The 16,027-nt window shown below is 41.7% G+C and overlaps 1 protein-coding gene across 4 annotated transcripts in view; it reads right to left on the bottom strand.

The window, feature by feature from the left end:
• STN1 (STN1, CST complex subunit) overlaps positions 1 to 16,027 on the bottom strand; it is a 47,900-nt gene that overhangs the window by 10,692 nt on the left and 21,181 nt on the right. For all 4 annotated transcript variants that reach the window (XM_019556311.1, XM_019556312.1, XM_019556314.1 and 1 more), the window contains exons 3-7: positions 13,496 to 13,591; positions 10,033 to 10,104; positions 7,212 to 7,382; positions 5,839 to 5,950; positions 2,745 to 2,898 (exon numbers count right to left, since the gene is read on the bottom strand). In XM_019556311.1, coding sequence (XP_019411856.1) covers positions 2,745 to 2,898; positions 5,839 to 5,950; positions 7,212 to 7,382; positions 10,033 to 10,104; positions 13,496 to 13,591 — 605 coding nt within the window. The remainder of the gene's footprint in view (positions 1 to 2,744; positions 2,899 to 5,838; positions 5,951 to 7,211; positions 7,383 to 10,032; positions 10,105 to 13,495; positions 13,592 to 16,027) is intronic.

The following is a 16,027-nucleotide window of genomic DNA, read 5'->3' as shown; positions in this document are numbered from 1 at the left end:
TCTTCAAGAGGAGGCTGGACAGATATTTGGCAGGGGGTTGAACCTGATGATCTGTTTAGGTCCCTTCCAACCCTAAGCACTATGATAATGAAACCAAGTCTTTAGTGTCTGAGCTAAGTGCAAAAAGTAAGCAAACAGGATGTGCTTGGGAGATTCGATCTTCAGGCTTCCTGCATCATCCTTCAGTTTCAGACTTAAATATTGGGCCAAAATCTTTCTTGTCCTGCCTCTGGTATGGCCATTCACACCAGAGCCAAGTATGGATAACATAATGTTACCATTCTGACTTAGAGCCTCATGTGGAGTTGGCATGGTATAGAAAACAACACAAGAGGCAGGGCAATGAAGATCCCAGAGCCGATGGACTTTACGGGTATCTTTACATGTGCTCCAGAATGGTGAGGGGTGGGACGGCACTTTGATTGGTGCCGTTCTTGGGAGCCACTGTAATTAAAGTGCCTGTAGCATCTAGTATATTTAGCATCCTGTGCTTTAAAATGGGGAGGGGGGTAACTTTAACAAAAGTTTGTTCAACAAGCTTAAATTAAAACAGTCCTGCCACCATTTTGAACCACAAAGACCCTGAATACACATGATACCAAGGCTGCTGGAGCATGCTAATTAGCACACTGCAGCAGTCTCAGTTAATCAAGGCTGCTCTGACATGCTCCAATTAGAATGTGTTGGAGCAGGCATCAGTCATGTGTATGGGTGCCCTGTGTGTCTAGGACCAAACAGTACACTGAGCCCTTTGTAGGCTATGCAAAAATTGTGGCTGGAAATGACTGAAATGGACAATAAAATGTATTCCAAGGATATTACCGAGAGGTGGTCTGAAGAGGTGCATATCATGGTAAAGCTGCAGATTCTAACAAATACAATACTTCAAGGTGGATTAAAAGCAACAGGCATCATGGAGGAAGTGCAATTCCTGAAGGATTGCAGAGGTGTGCAATTTCCTGGGATCTGTAAAAGTCACTTGCATCAGGGACAGCAGCAACAGATTTTATATGATAACTGGGATCCATTGTGCTGGGTGCAGTATACACAGAAGAGATTACAAAGCCCTCCAGGGAAGAAAACAACGTATCCCACGAATCCTATGAGTCCTATGAACGCTACCATTTAGTGCTGAAACTTAGTTACAGTGATCATGCCTTTCTATAACCCAGAGTGTTACAGACTCTTAGCTTGAATCCTTTATTTTTAGCTAGTTTGGGGGGAGGGAAAAGTTTATCCTAGTGCCTATGTTTGATGTTTTGTACTGTGTTTTCTCTACTGCATAACAGCAGGGCTTCTGTCAAAATCCATGCTTGTTTGCTTTGAACTATAACAAAATGTCTTTAATAAAAGGAAAAGAAAATAAATGGTGACCAGGAAGCAGCCACTAGGAAGCAGTTTACTAAAGCCAAAACAGAAAATGTTCCTATTCATATTGTTTTAATTCATTCAACTAGAATTTTTTTAAAGATTTATAATCTGGATACAAGGACTACTGACAGATGTTGAAAACAAAATTAAAAAAAACAGCACTTTACTGGAAGAGTTCGCATGTTAGTTCAACCCGGCTCCCCAGTGTCTGTGTAGATCGGGCACTTTAGCGGGGCTTTTTAGTGCTTTTTTCAATCAGCTATTACATAAAAGTGCCAAAAAGATCCCTTGAAGCATGCAATCTATACAGATGTTGGATGAGCCAGGTCACACTAATGCAATACCTTTTCTAGGCATGCACTGGGCTCAGCGCAGGGGCACGCTGAGCTTAAAGTGCTGGGGCAGGGTTTTCACATCTATAAGCAGCCATGATGTTTTGCTGGTACATCACAGTCAAGCCTTGTAACAGGCTGGCATGCGTTTTCTCCTCGAGGGATAGTGAAAACTACAAAAATTAAGGGGGAAAAAAAGGAATCAGTTATAACACTCCACTTTAATGACCTCAGCTGTCATTAGTAACACACCTTATGTAGGTGTGTATAAACCAAACCCCTCAGTTGATGTAAGTTAGCATATCTCTATTAACTTTATCAGAGATAGGCCAGTTTACACTAGCTGAGAATCTGGAGGGTTATTTTTATTTAAAAAGTAACAATCTCAGCATATTAGAACCCCACAAAAAAAGGCTCTTCAATTCATCAGCCCTGGAATGAGAATCAGAGACCACACTAGCATGCTAAAAAGCATCCCATTTCTCAAACAGACAGTGGCTTTATGTGCAGTTCTGATTCCAATTAGATCTAAGCTTCTGATCTCCACAACTGGAGATGTCTCACAAGATGGGTTTGTAATGAGGAACAGATGTCCGCTCACTCATTACAACTTCCTTTCTAAGTTTAGGCCAGTGATAATGCACTGGGTTTCAATCATCTTTCCCTGACCAAGTTCAGAACTCCTCAGACCTAGCCCACAAACTACTGCTGTGTCTTCAAGAGCTCTCCCTCACTAGTGCTGCTGCCACATATCTGGGCAGGTCAGAGGTTGAATGCAGACATTATCTGTGCACTCCTGCAGCCAGCACTGGTTATTCCCAATGAAAAATTCTTAACCTGTGCTTTTCTCAAGTATTGAACAGCTCAAGTGGCATGAGACATAAATAATTCATGTCTATACCTAAAGATCAGAAATCAGCATTTAGGTGCCTAAAGAAGAGCCAAAAGCCAGGCAATTTTAACATACACGCATCTGATAGCAAGTGAGAGGCATTATTTTAACCAGCTGAATGCTCAGAAGCTAGCAGTACATGCACTCACCTGCTGTAGGCTGGTACTGGGTGCTGGCTCACTGGCTAGTGACACCAGAGACTTAACCGTTTCCAGCTCCTGTGCATAGAAGGTCTGGATTCTGTTCTTCATTAGGAAGTCTTTCACTTTCTCAATGAACATATCCATTGAAAAGTTTGGGTCACTATAAGAATAAAAAACATGGGAAGATATCACAAGGCAAAACAAGTATGCAGTCAAGCTTTTCAAAAACAGGCTCCCAGACATGGGCTTTTCAAGAGCAGAGACTGATGGGACTTGCATATCCAGCTCAGAATAGGCACATCCACAGGGCACCAGACAGTGCAACGCCAAGGCCCACTGTAGTACAACTATGAACCAGCAGCGATAAAGCCATGTTAGTGCAACTAAGTGATGTCCTCTTACTGCAGCAGAGCAATATCAGTCCTGGTTCAGGAGCTAGCACAGACAGAACATCTTGGTATACATCACCTTAGGTATTACCCTTGGGTACTTTTGGAAAAAAAAAAAAATTACACTCCTAAATAGGTGGGGTAATTTTCATCTGTGCTAAGCATCCACGTGTTTCAGCTACCACTAGTCAGACTTTCAAAAAGTCAGAACTGAAGTCATAATTTCAAGATCTGCTGTTTCACAACCAATCATATCAAGAACCTTATCTCATCCTACTGGAGAGGTGAATTCTTGGCATTTTGATAGATAAAACTGCTGTCTGCAGTCAGTGGGAAGTATTAGACACACAGCACTTTTGCAATCAGGCTAGTTACATAAGGACCTGTTTCTGAAACTGTATTATGCTCAAGAGCCATAAATCGCATGTAATTAATTGGTTTCATTCTGCATCTTTGACTCCCTCACTGTACTCTGTATTTTCCCGGGCACTATCAACTAACACGTGTGAGAATCTTTATAAAGTCTAAAATAAGAACATTAACACTTAACTCATACCTGTCCTGTACAGTAACAGTTCTTAAAATCTGCTCTAGGGCCAACAATATTTAGACACTAAAGGATACCTTTGCAGAAAGGCAAGCTTCTTCCTTTCCAATAGCAGAAGCTTTTGTTTATAGACAGAACTAGGTTGATCACAAGCTAGTGAAGGTTAGATTTTAAGGCTAAAGAGATCTTTTAGTCTGACCTCCTATATTTCACCATCCATTGTTTCACCCAAATGACTCTAATCTGGGTCCATTAATTTGCATTTGGATACAGAGTACATTTCCTGAACAGCACAGCATCCAGTCCTGGACTGAAGACCTCCGGCAATGGATAAATTATCACTTCCCCAAGTTTATTTGTTCCAATGGTTAATTACCCATGGAGATTGGAGGAAAAAAAAGTACTGAATTTGAATTGCACTGATGTCAGCTTCCAGTCATTGGTTTTTCCTATACCTTCCTCTACTAGATTTAAGCACCTTCTTGACCCTGTATTTTCACACCATGGGAGTACTTGCACACCAAGAACAAATCCTTTCTTGATCGCTTTTAATAAGCGGAAGACAGAGAGCTCCTTTAGGTCCTCTTTTTAAGGAGAGGGTGTCAAAGATACAGCCCATGAAACCCTATCATCTGGTCCACTGTATCACACATGGGTCTTGTACTGGACCCATGCATTCCATGAGGCATGCACAATGGACCCAGCACATGCTCCCTGCAGCACATGCTGTTAGATCCAGCACGTGCATGACACAGAGCTGTCGGGGGTGTTTGTAGCACTTGCACCAGACTAGTCCTGTGCACTGGATTTAGTACAGGGGCAGTCCATGGGCCCAGTCTGGCACAGACCAGCCCCATCCTGCTCATCCAGCCCATGGACCAGCCCCAAGCTACTTACTCATCCAGCCCTCTGAACCAATGAACCTGACATTTGCTTTAAGGCATTGTTTCCAGCCCTTCGATAATTTTAATGGCTCATTTCTATATTCTCACTAATTTGTGTCAATGTTTAAAAAAAATAAACAAAAGATATAGACAAAACTGGAAACAGTATTCCAAGATTGCTCTCAATGGTGCCATATGACCATAATTTTCTATGATTCATATTTGAAGGTAAAAAAAAAAAAAACAAACAAACAAACAAACAAAAAAAAAACCACCTACCCACTCCTACTCAGTACTCTGTTTCACCACTGGGAGCTTTGATTCATTTCCCTGTCCGCTATGACCCTTCACTCATTTTCAAAATAACTGCTTTCCAAGTGCTCGTTTAGTATGTGCATAACTTTGCATTGGGCTGTACTAAGGCACATTTTAATACAGGTAGAATCTTAGACATTGCAAGATGACAATGCATGTAACCCAGCATGTGTAGTCAGAGTTTCATGGCAATTAAGATTCTTCCAGTTGAGCTGTAATCACTCCTTTGATGTTACAAAGAGATGGCTCTTCTTCACTTGCTGAAGTAGAATATCTAGACCCCTCTATGGTTGCTGCCTTCAAGGCTTTTCAGTAACTCATGATTTATGGGCTGTCCATTTAGGAACATCCCAGTACAATAGATAAGCTCCCCTTCCCTTTCAAACTCCTCTTAAAGACATGAATCCTCTGAAGAAAGGAGTTAGCTCTCCTAAGTGCGCATGTGAATACGGGGAGGAGGCGAGACTGGAGGGCAAGGTTCCCTCTGAAGTTTCTCTTTTGCTCTCCTACCCCAAAAGGCCATGAGTCTGAGGCAACTAGTCACATTTTCATTTGGCTAACAGAAAGATATGGCTCAAGTTCTGTCCCTAAGCTAAGGGATGGGCCATTGCTTTTAAAGCCTATTCTCCAATGAAACAGGATTCTGCGCAATATGCTTCACTTCACAATTTAATGCGAGTCTCTGTAGCAATGTCTGTCCTAGCAGCCAACTTTAATAAGGACTAACACTCACCCCAAAAAGAGTCACTTAACTAATGTGATATTTGCTGCCACCACACTTACTCTGCTTTTGTGTTACATCTCTTTCCCCATCCAACGGGGCAGGCATTGCCTATACTGGGCATTGTACAGCGCCTTGCACAATGAAGCCCATTCTTGTTTGGCCTTGAAGCACTATCATAATGTGTGATTGACAGTGAAAATTCCATCCCGACCCTGAACACTGATGCAAGTGTCCTATTTACCTCTGTGCCTCCTGTGGCATTTGGAAGGGCTTATCATAAACTTCCCTGTAGAGATAGGGGAGTTCCAGCATTCTTGAAATCTGAACATCGTACATGGGATCATCCACCTTGTCTGCAAGGAGAGACAAACCCCATATTAACTTTTTTTGGCTAGCACAGTGGAGCTGCTACTATATAACCTATGCACTAACACATGAAACTCTCTTACCAGCTTCTTTAGGAGCAACACAAGTTTTGTTCTCCATTGACTTGATAAAGTCATGTTGCTAATCCCAATATAAGACTACAAAATTCTAAAAGCATTTAAGAGATAAGATAGATAATTGCTGTAGTGGATCCAGTTACAAATTCTGCTTGTAATAGCCATTCTGAGCCTATGGGATCTCACACCAAGTGAACAGCTCTGCTTGAAAAAGGTGTGACAACATAAACAAGTGTCCATCAGCATTACATGGCCCTCCCCCAGTGACACATGGGCTCAGTAGCTGGCTAGGCCTTCATTCTTGAACAGGTTATTTCTTCAGACAAGCTTGTTTGGTGAGAAGAGCCTATTCCTCCAAGGCCTGTGTATATAGCTGAGGGGAGCTACCATTCCTTCCTCCAGCCCCAAGAGTTACAGATTTTAAAGCATGTTTCTCCAAACCAAACAAATCATTTCACCATCAGAAACAGTAATTCTAATGTGGAGACAGAAGTACCATTGTCCCTGCAGTAACATTTATGCCTTATCCAAACTCTTAGAGGGGTAAGGTCAGACCAAAGGGAAGTGCATGCAGGAGATTGTTTATTGTTTTCCCTAGATATATAGCTCTGTTGCAGTGAAGAGTAGAACATCCATATGCAAAGTATTCTTTTCCTAAACCATTGTCTCCCTCTTTGTTGCCATAACCAGCAAAACCTGTGCTCACATCAGGTTTACTCTAACTGAAGGCACTGGTCCAAGGGTCCAGCAATAGACAGAAGTGTCCCAATGCCAAGAGAGTTGCAAGACACAGGGTCTGCACCTATGAATTGTGCCCGAGATATCCAGAGTTACTATGCAGAATCAGGAAACTTAGCAGAACATGAGATAAAAGTGAGGCTGCCACACAAATGTCTGTCCAAAGTTCAGGTCTAGACCAAATCTGTGACAATCACCACCAATATTGCCAAAGTAACCACAGATTTGGGACAGTGCAGAGCTGCCCTTTTTGTGGCAAAGACTGCCAGGAGGCAATTCTGATGCACCCTTCCTAGTCAGTGCCCTGGACTTGTGCCTTCTGCTACTCCCCCAACTTAATTATGCTACTGCCCAACTCTGATCTTCTCACTAATTCAGTGTAAAAACCAAACTACACACACATTTTCTCTCAACAGCAATGGAGAATACTCACAGTAGGTGGAGGCCTGAATTTCTCGCTGCCCTCTGTATAGCCGTATATAGCCTCTGACTCTGACAACATCCCCAATTTCCAGCTTGGTTTTCTGATGCACCACTTCCTGGAGCTTCTTCACATGTCCAAGCAGAGCCAGATTGCTAGATGTGTTTGGCTGAGATGCAAAAGCTATGGGGAGATCAGAGATAAGCATAGGTCGTATCTAGACCAAACCCCTCACTCACTGCCATAGGTTCTGAGGCAGACATCAGGTGGCTGATAGCATTCATGAAGGGCCCTGTAGCACCCAACAGAAGGCATAGGAGTGTCTACACACACCTGTCGGAAGAAGTCTTACTATGTTCAGTCAAAGTGGAGTAACTCTGCTGGCAGGGTGGAGGGCTCTGCTAGTGAAGAAGGACTTTCGGCATGGATGTACTCAATGTTTTACCAGCAAAACTGGAGTTCTGTTACCAAATATTGTGTCATATAGAGTAGGCCTGAAGAGCGCTGCTCCCCTCGTACCATTCTCAAGATGGACCTTTGCTGAGCCTCCATCTTACAAAAGAGGGTGCACTGGAGCTTCCAGGCAACAAAGCCGCAAAGTGCCATTTTACTAATTTTAGGGGGTTTTTTATTTAAAACTGTTCAGCTTGGTTCCTGAGGGAGAGATAGCAGCTACAGTTCTCACCATGAACACACTGAACTCTGCTTCAAAACATCAAAAAAGATACTGATTGTAAATTAGGTAGCATGTTGCAGGCTGTCAATCAAGCCTTTGTATAAAACGAAAGCCCAAGTCATCTGAAATAAGTCAAAGGCTTTCGTGCCTGTAATGACACCACATTTATGTAACACCACTCTGTGAGAGTCAAGCCCACACCTTACAACTTAAAACCTAATTAGCTTTTACACTCCAACTACGACTGCAACAGGCTGGAAAAAGTCTCTCTGTTACCTCCGACTGATGATTTTACCAAATACAGTGAATCTTACAAATGGAAAGGGATTACTGATCAAAAACTACAGACACAGGCTCCCTTTTAAAAAACCTGACATTATAGGATTTGATTTTCCAGCAGGTTTCTTTAAGGCAAGTTCTTGCTCCTGTGAGCTGCCTTGTTATATTATTTTCCTTCCATAAACCAATCAAGTTCCTTCTGATGGCTAGTTAGGTTTCTTGCCCCACTACTCCTATGGGAAGGCTGTTCCACAGCCACATTCCTCTGATGGTTAAAAATATGATTTCCAGCCTGAACTTATTCCTGGCCAGTTTATCTCCATTTGTTCTGGTGTCAAAATTCCCCTGAATCTTTAGCTTTAATTATTCTTTTCTCCCCTGGCATTTGTTCTCTCGATAGAGTAGACCACAGGACCATAGGAAAGAACAGCTGGAAGGGACTTCATTAGGTCATCTAATTCAGCCCCTGGGCTCAAGGCAGGATTGTCCCCGACAAAACCATCTCAGCCAAGTGTTTGTCTATCCTGCTATTCAACATTTCCAAGAATGGAGATTCCACAGCTTCTCTACATAGCCCGTTCCAATGCTTGATCACCCTCAGAATCAGAAAGTTCCTCCTAATCTCCAACCTCAATTTCCACTGCTGCAGCTTGAGCCCATTGTTCCTAGTCCTTGTACCCTGTGGCCACAGAGAAAAGCCCATCTCTGTCCTCTCTAATTGCCTTCAGGTATTTGAAGACTATTACCAAATCCCCCCTCTGTCTTCTTTTCTCCAGATTAACCGTAGTTCTTTCAGTTCTAGTCTAGTTCTTCCTAAAATCTTGCCTCCCAGGCCCCTAATCATTTTATTGCTCTGCACTGGACTCTTCCCAATCTGTTCACATACTTCTTAAAGTATGAGACCCCAAACTGGACACAGTACTCCAGATGAGGCTTCACTTTAATTCACTTTCCATATCCAACATTGTGAGCTCAATTTAATCTGGTGATAAGGTATAATCAATTAACATCTTATGCGAGCATTAAGCTTTAACAACATAAAACAACATGCTCTGCTGTTGTAAATGAGCTCAACAGAGCTTAATTTGTTTAGATAATCAGAGAATCCTGCTCCCTGTGTATAACTGACACCAAGAGAGATATAGGCCTGATCCTAAACTTACTGAAGTGAACTTCATCTGGTGCAAAGTAGGGGCTTTCCCCATATTTCTGATCTTTGAGAATGGGTAAATGTAAAATAGCTGGATGAGTAGGAAGGGGAAAGGGTTGTTTACGAGAGAAAGTTAGATACTAATTACTTATTTCACTACTGCTTGTCGGCAAGAAATGAATCACCACTTGATGTATTTGAAACTACTCTATTATAGGTTACTTGCAGGCTAGTTATCAATGGCACATGCATACAGGAACTTGAGAATAACATACACATAAACTGACAAATTATTTGTACTACAAATGGATAGGCTGAAGCCTGTATAATGAAGTCAACTGGTTAGTTTTGGAAACTGCAGTTGTAACAACTGGCAACTGTCCAGGATATTCATCACCAGATGATGTCACAAAAGGGAGACACAGGAAGAAGATCTTTTGAACAACTTTGCACAGTAAAACTGAAACTCTACCCTGCCCGGAGAAAGAATGAGCGCTGTGTTTTTGTTGGCATCACCACTGGCAACAACACAGAGAGTCCACTATGGGGAGGCTATGCTAAGGCATTAGCATCCCAGGCTGATACAGGCTATAGAACATGCTACTAAGTATTCTTCATATCTGTGAACATAATTTTCTCTTGGTTTGATAATTTATGATTGGATCCAAGTAACATGCAGACAGAAGTATTCAAGCAAAGCTGCAAAGTACTGTGCAGTTGTATGTTACCTGACAAAGGCTTTTCTACTTCCCGGGAACTTTTCCAGCAGAGGCAATGAATAACACCCGTGCTGTCATCCACTGTAAGAGAATTGCAATAATTAGATGGCAGGGAGGAAGAAGGGCATTCTGGTATGAAAATCAAACAAGCAGAGCCCATGTTAGATCAGCAGTGCTTTGGCTCTGCCCTAACAGGACAAGATCTTTGGTTATTTCCCCCCCAGATATTGCAATTCAGATCTTATTCTGAATCACCTGCCAAAAAGTATACCTCCCTTTAGTTTTTCTTCATTTCGCAGCATCCCCTACTCCACATCCCTTACAATCTGCCTCACTGAAAAAGTTTTGGTTAAAGCACAAGCAAAAGCAATTATAAACACTGAAACAAATGCTGCCTATTATGCTACTTGGCACTTGTAGGTCCCTTTTTATCCAAGGATCTCCATTGTTAATTAGGCCTTATGAAACCTCATTTGCAATAGGAAAGAATTACTTCCATTTAACATTTTGGATTTCAAGTTCCTTGGGGCCTGGACCATGTCTTTGCATGCAAAGCACAAACCTCAGTGTGGATTTGAGACCACTGAGTGCTTGTGTAATATAAAAAAAAAAAAAAAAAAAAATGAGGTTAACAGAGAAGTATGTTTGTTCAACCAGAGCAACAAAGCCTGGCAGAAGAGGAATAGGATTTTACAGCCACCACCACAATACATGTCTCTCTCTTTATCCTAAAGACCCTCCACTCCTCAGCAGAAACCTCATCCTGATCCCACTTTCCAGACACTTCAACTTCAGGGATCCCTTAGGTCTCCCTGCCCCTGTCCAGGGGGGCCTGTCTTTAATTCGAGCAAAGTTTGAATTCTTTGTGTTTTCAGTTTTCTTTGAATCCACAGATCAGAACTAGGCTGATAGGGCTTGCAGGGGGCCAAGCAGAAAGCCCTTGCACTCTCTCCTAGGTGTTTTGTAACAGCCTGACAAGTTGAAGGGATCTTATTTCAAGTCACTGTCTCGCCTTCCGGTTTCCCTGCTGATCTGGTCCAAGATATTCTCACAGTACAAGCCCCATAATCAAGTCAAGATGTGGCATTCATAAATTAGCTCCAGAGCTTTCATGGTAAGCCTGCTTGTCCCAATGCTAGTCTTCTCAGGAACTGCTGTGTAGGCAGATATTTCAGCAGTTCTAAATAGATACAGGAACTGCTGTATTAGAATAAAACAACGATTTGGTTAGCTGGGTTTCCTCTCTGCAAAAAGTAAAACCTACTGCTTCACCTACTGCTACAGAAGGTCTTAAGGTATTATTTATTATATCAAGACATTTATGAACTCATATGAACTCTGCAGCATGAATTGGACCAAGTATCATTTTGTTACTGTAGTATCAAGATGCTTCAACCAAGACTGGTCTCAGGGCACCAATTGCTGGTAACTGGAGGAAGGGCATTTTGTGCCCAAAAGCTTGTACAAAATCTCTTCCAAATACATAGTTGATCCAATGAAAGAGATTACCAAACAAATCCTGCTTCTCACCTATGCAGGACTGAGACTTTCAAGTCTTTTGACTAGAGAAACAACTGAAGTACTTCAGGGAGGGAATCCTTTGTAAGCCACTTTCAAAAGAAGGAAAGAAAGTAACTACAGAACAGAATGATGCATTCCAGCTGATGCAACACTTGCTCCCTGCCTTCCTCAACCAGAAAGTCTGTTTAGCTGAGAGATGCAAGGGGTTGGGATCAGGAAATGGTCTAAGAAGTTGCAATTTGCAGGGGTGGAGTAAGCTGAGGACAGGACAGGGAGGGGCAGCCTGGCAGGTAGCCTGAGGGCAATAACTAAGAACTGTTTGAACAGTCAAGTTAGATGTACAAGGACAACAGGCTGACAGAGCGCCATGCTGACTGAACATACAAGGCCATGAGCCCACCTAACTTCATGAGGTCTTTCATTTTTTACTCCTCTTTCCTTCTCTGGACAGGTATCTTGAGTTAAGGTATAGACAGACATAATAATTGTATTGATACCCATCCATACCAATATAAACAGTTACAATACAAGATACTCCTGCAGATTCTGCAGTGATACAAGTGAAGGGAACAAGGTAAAAACAACAATGATTTAGCTTAATTGAATCACCACAGAAGCAGATGCAACAACTGCACTATATATGTGTGGTCCTAACTGGCAGCTCCCCCTTCCCTTTTAAACCAGTAAAAGGTATATTTGGCCACGGCCTTAGTTTGCATATTGACAACACGGTGAGGACCCCCAACCTGCCTACAGATATTTTTGTAAGCACTGCTACTGTATTTCAGTCACAGCACCATCCAAACCTGCTCAGCCCTTTTCAATAAAGCAGGAAGATCACACTGTGAAATGTCTGAGGTGATGTTCAATCATTCTTCTCTCTCGTCTTCTGTCTCTCATCTTTCTTGGCCCCAATTACCATGATGTCTGAGGGTCTCAATCTTTAAAGTAATTTATCTTTACAGAATACCTGCAAGGCAGGACCTATTATTTCTGTTCTACTGATGAGGAACTGAAGCCCAGAAACAATAAATCACTTGCCAAAAGTCATATGGGAAATCTGTGCCAGAGCAGTGACTAGTCCTGGTTCTTCTTAGTGCCCATCCCACCCTTTCTATTTCCAGGTGTGCCAGCTATTCCACTACTCCATTCTGTCCTGTTTCCACATGATATATAGATTGAGACTTAGTATGAGAGCCAAGCAGGAAAGTGTGGGGGCGTGGAAAAGAGGTAATCTTGTCAGCCAGTGTCCACACTAATAACAATGTTTGAAGCTGAAAGAACACAGGGGAGTGTGGACATCTTCACATAGGTATGGGCAGTGCCATGTGCCCTGTGAAAGCATAAACATTTTGTGGCTCTGAGGTAGAAAGGGAAGGCTTGTCTCATTAAAGAATGGCTTTTTGGCCCAGATGAAAAATGGCTTGAGTGAACTGAGAAGAGAGTTAAAGTTATTGGTAGTTTGTCTTTCCCTAAACTTGTAAAGGTGTTTAGACACAAGTACCTTAGGGCCAGAATTTTAAAGACACAGGAGTCGAGGGGAAAATTAGGAAGGATCCCTACTGTTTCAGGACACAGAAACGGAACATCACTTCTAGTTTACAGAAAACCTCCAATCTATTTTCACTTGACAAAAAAAAGGAAACAAGAGTGCTGCATATATAGGTAAGAGTGGGCATTTGGACTCCAATGTAAATGCAAGGAATAGAACCCAGACTTGCTGTGAGACCTCAAGTGAGATACTCAGCTACTTATCCTCAGTTTTCCCACCAGTAAAATGTAGGTGGGTAACTTTCCTGCTCTTGCAGTGTGTTAAGATCTTCAGAGGGGTACTATATAAGTATTTTGAGGACAAAAAGCAACCCCATCCAATGAGATTATATGTAAATTCAGTTGATTACCGAAGTTGGAGGCCAGGAAGTGGAGAAAGACAAAACACATTTTTTCTTACCTCCATAGTTATAAAAAGCATCTCGTTCTTTTGTTAGAACCACATTCCCAACAACATCAACCTGCCGTATTGGATGTCCATTATAAAAGAATATGCCTGAAAAAGAGACAGAAAATTCCTGTTAACTATAAGCAAATACTGCAAGAGTCCTTCCCCGGTTATGCACTTGGTCTGTAGAAAGACAATCCTTTGACATTTAACTGGAGTTTTAAAATTAGCCAACGTTTTCCTTGCATCAAAAACAGCCCCTGGATCAAAAAAAAAGAAAAGTTAACTTTTCCCACCTGCTTCTGAAGCCAGGTGTAGTAAGCTGTGCACACTCTCGTAGTTCAATCAGACAGCACCTTCCTTGCAAACTGTCATCTGTAGCACAAGCCTTAAGTAAGCTTCAGAGCAAATACTCTTAACTAAATATGGGTTGTTTGCCCTTTTAGTACTACTGTGAACATTCTAGCCCAGGCAGCCTTCATAATGTAAAAAAAACAACATCTTTGGACAACTATTCACTATCAAGAGGATCAGAGACTGGCTGAACCAACCAACCAAAATCTTAGACTCTGGAGCATAAGATGCAGCCATGAAGACAAATTACCAACTACTATAGCTCACACACTGAAATGTATAAAACTACAAAAGGAATTAAATTAGGAACTTTCTAACCCCTTTTAATGATAAGCATTTTAAATGAGAAACAATACTGGACAAAAAAGAAAAAGATACCACTCCCCCTGACTATCGCATTGATATATCAGAATTATTCCCAACTATTTCTGTGCATCTGTGAAATAGAACTGGAATACAAATCCTAAGCACCAAATACGGCCAAAACCAAAAGAAGCTTCACAACCATCAGCATTCACTTAAAGAGTAAGACCACCATCATATCACTATTACCTCCATCAGAAAAATAAAAATAAAAATGGCTAAGTAAAAAAAACTGTGGTGATAAGCCATACATACAGCCACAGAATACACCAAACACGGATTAGCAAACCAACAACTACAAAGAGATAGGAGAGAATCCATAGATGAGGAATTTTAATTGAATGTATTTTCTTTGATTCTGAAAAACTGCAGACCCAGCAAAACGCAGCCACTTCCAACACAGCTGGCAACTAACAGGCAGCACTTTGAAAAGAACTAGGGAGTGGAGAGCAAAAGCTTTGCATCAAGACACTCGGACAAATCCTGCTCTTGTCAGGAGAAGCAAGGGCACTTCAGCATACAGAGAGCAGTCAGGATGTCAGTTAATATTCTGTATTAAAAATATCAAAACTGGAAGCCCCAAAATAATCTGCCCTACACAGCCAGGATTTTCAAAATGGGCCCGGAATTAAACTCTTCACATTACAGAGACCAAGACAAGTTTTCAAGGTTTCACAAACATGTTCAGCCACGCTGCTCTTACGTGGGAGTTTTGCTGCTAAACAGTCACCATATATTTCAAGGATGCATCCAGTGCTGTCATTTTAGAGCTTGGTGCATTTGTTACATGGCTAATTCAGGGCCAAAGTGGGGAACATTTAACTGAACTGTCCACTTTTGTCTTCTCTCTCTGATTGTAATCAAATAAGAAATAATGGACCTATGGAAACTCTTACCAGTTTCTCATGGTGCTTTATAAACATTAACTAACCCTTACAAAACCCATGAAAGAGAGGCAAGTATTTCATTTTGGTTTTGCTATAAATTTGCAGGATGTGGGCTGTCTTGCTGCCTACTTATAAAATTCAGAGCACAAAGGCAGTGCTCAGTGCGCTGGTATCTGTCTGTGAAATGAACATAAATGTGAGACAGACAAGTTAATGAATAAAGCCAGGAATAACCCAGACACTCCATCCTTATATTGACCCACAGGAAACTCCCATTCACTGAAATGTAAGCAGCATTTACATGCAGCTCTTTGCAAGGTGTACAAGTTGTTCAATAAAAAAAAATATTAACAGCTGGCTTGAAGCATAGGTAAGAGAGGAGCCTTTCTGCTCTAGATCATTACTTTAAGTTCTGCTCAGACTGGTAGCAATCAACAGCTATTAGCGACTGCCAATCACTCACAGGCCTGTGTAAAGTGCATGGATTGTCTCAGTCAATAACCATCTACATTATAAATTCAGTTGGACAAGAATTAATTTTGCAGGAAGTCTTGGCAGAGTTCTAATTGGTTGGACACAAATAGGCTCTGATCTTTATAAAAACTAAACAGTACCAAGTATGGTTTCTTTAATGGTTGCTACTACTAAAATCAAGTAAAAATCAACTTCTTTGCTATTTTGTAGCTTCCTTTCCTTGTTGATAAGCTGCTTTCACCATGCAATGTCGGTGATCTAGCTTGCTGTATGGTAACTCTCAGACACAGGCTCATTTCCATGCTGTAATTATGTATTGCTGTTGAGTTTGACACCCACTCTTATTTCAAGGCCTCTGGGGCAATCCCAATTTCTACTTTTATCTGGGTGGTTTTTCAGCTTTCTTGTCATCAGTTAGAGCAGGCGGAAGAACTGGCTGGGCTTACATATTTTCTCTGGCATTGTT

The sequence above is a fragment of the Crocodylus porosus genome, unplaced genomic scaffold (assembly GCF_001723895.1).
Source record: "Crocodylus porosus isolate Cpor-Errol unplaced genomic scaffold, CroPor_comp1, whole genome shotgun sequence".
In the NCBI taxonomy this organism is placed as follows: domain Eukaryota; kingdom Metazoa; phylum Chordata; order Crocodylia; family Crocodylidae; genus Crocodylus; species Crocodylus porosus.
The sequence above is the reverse complement of the archived record's forward strand: the minus strand, read 5'-3'. Positions and strand labels throughout refer to the sequence as shown.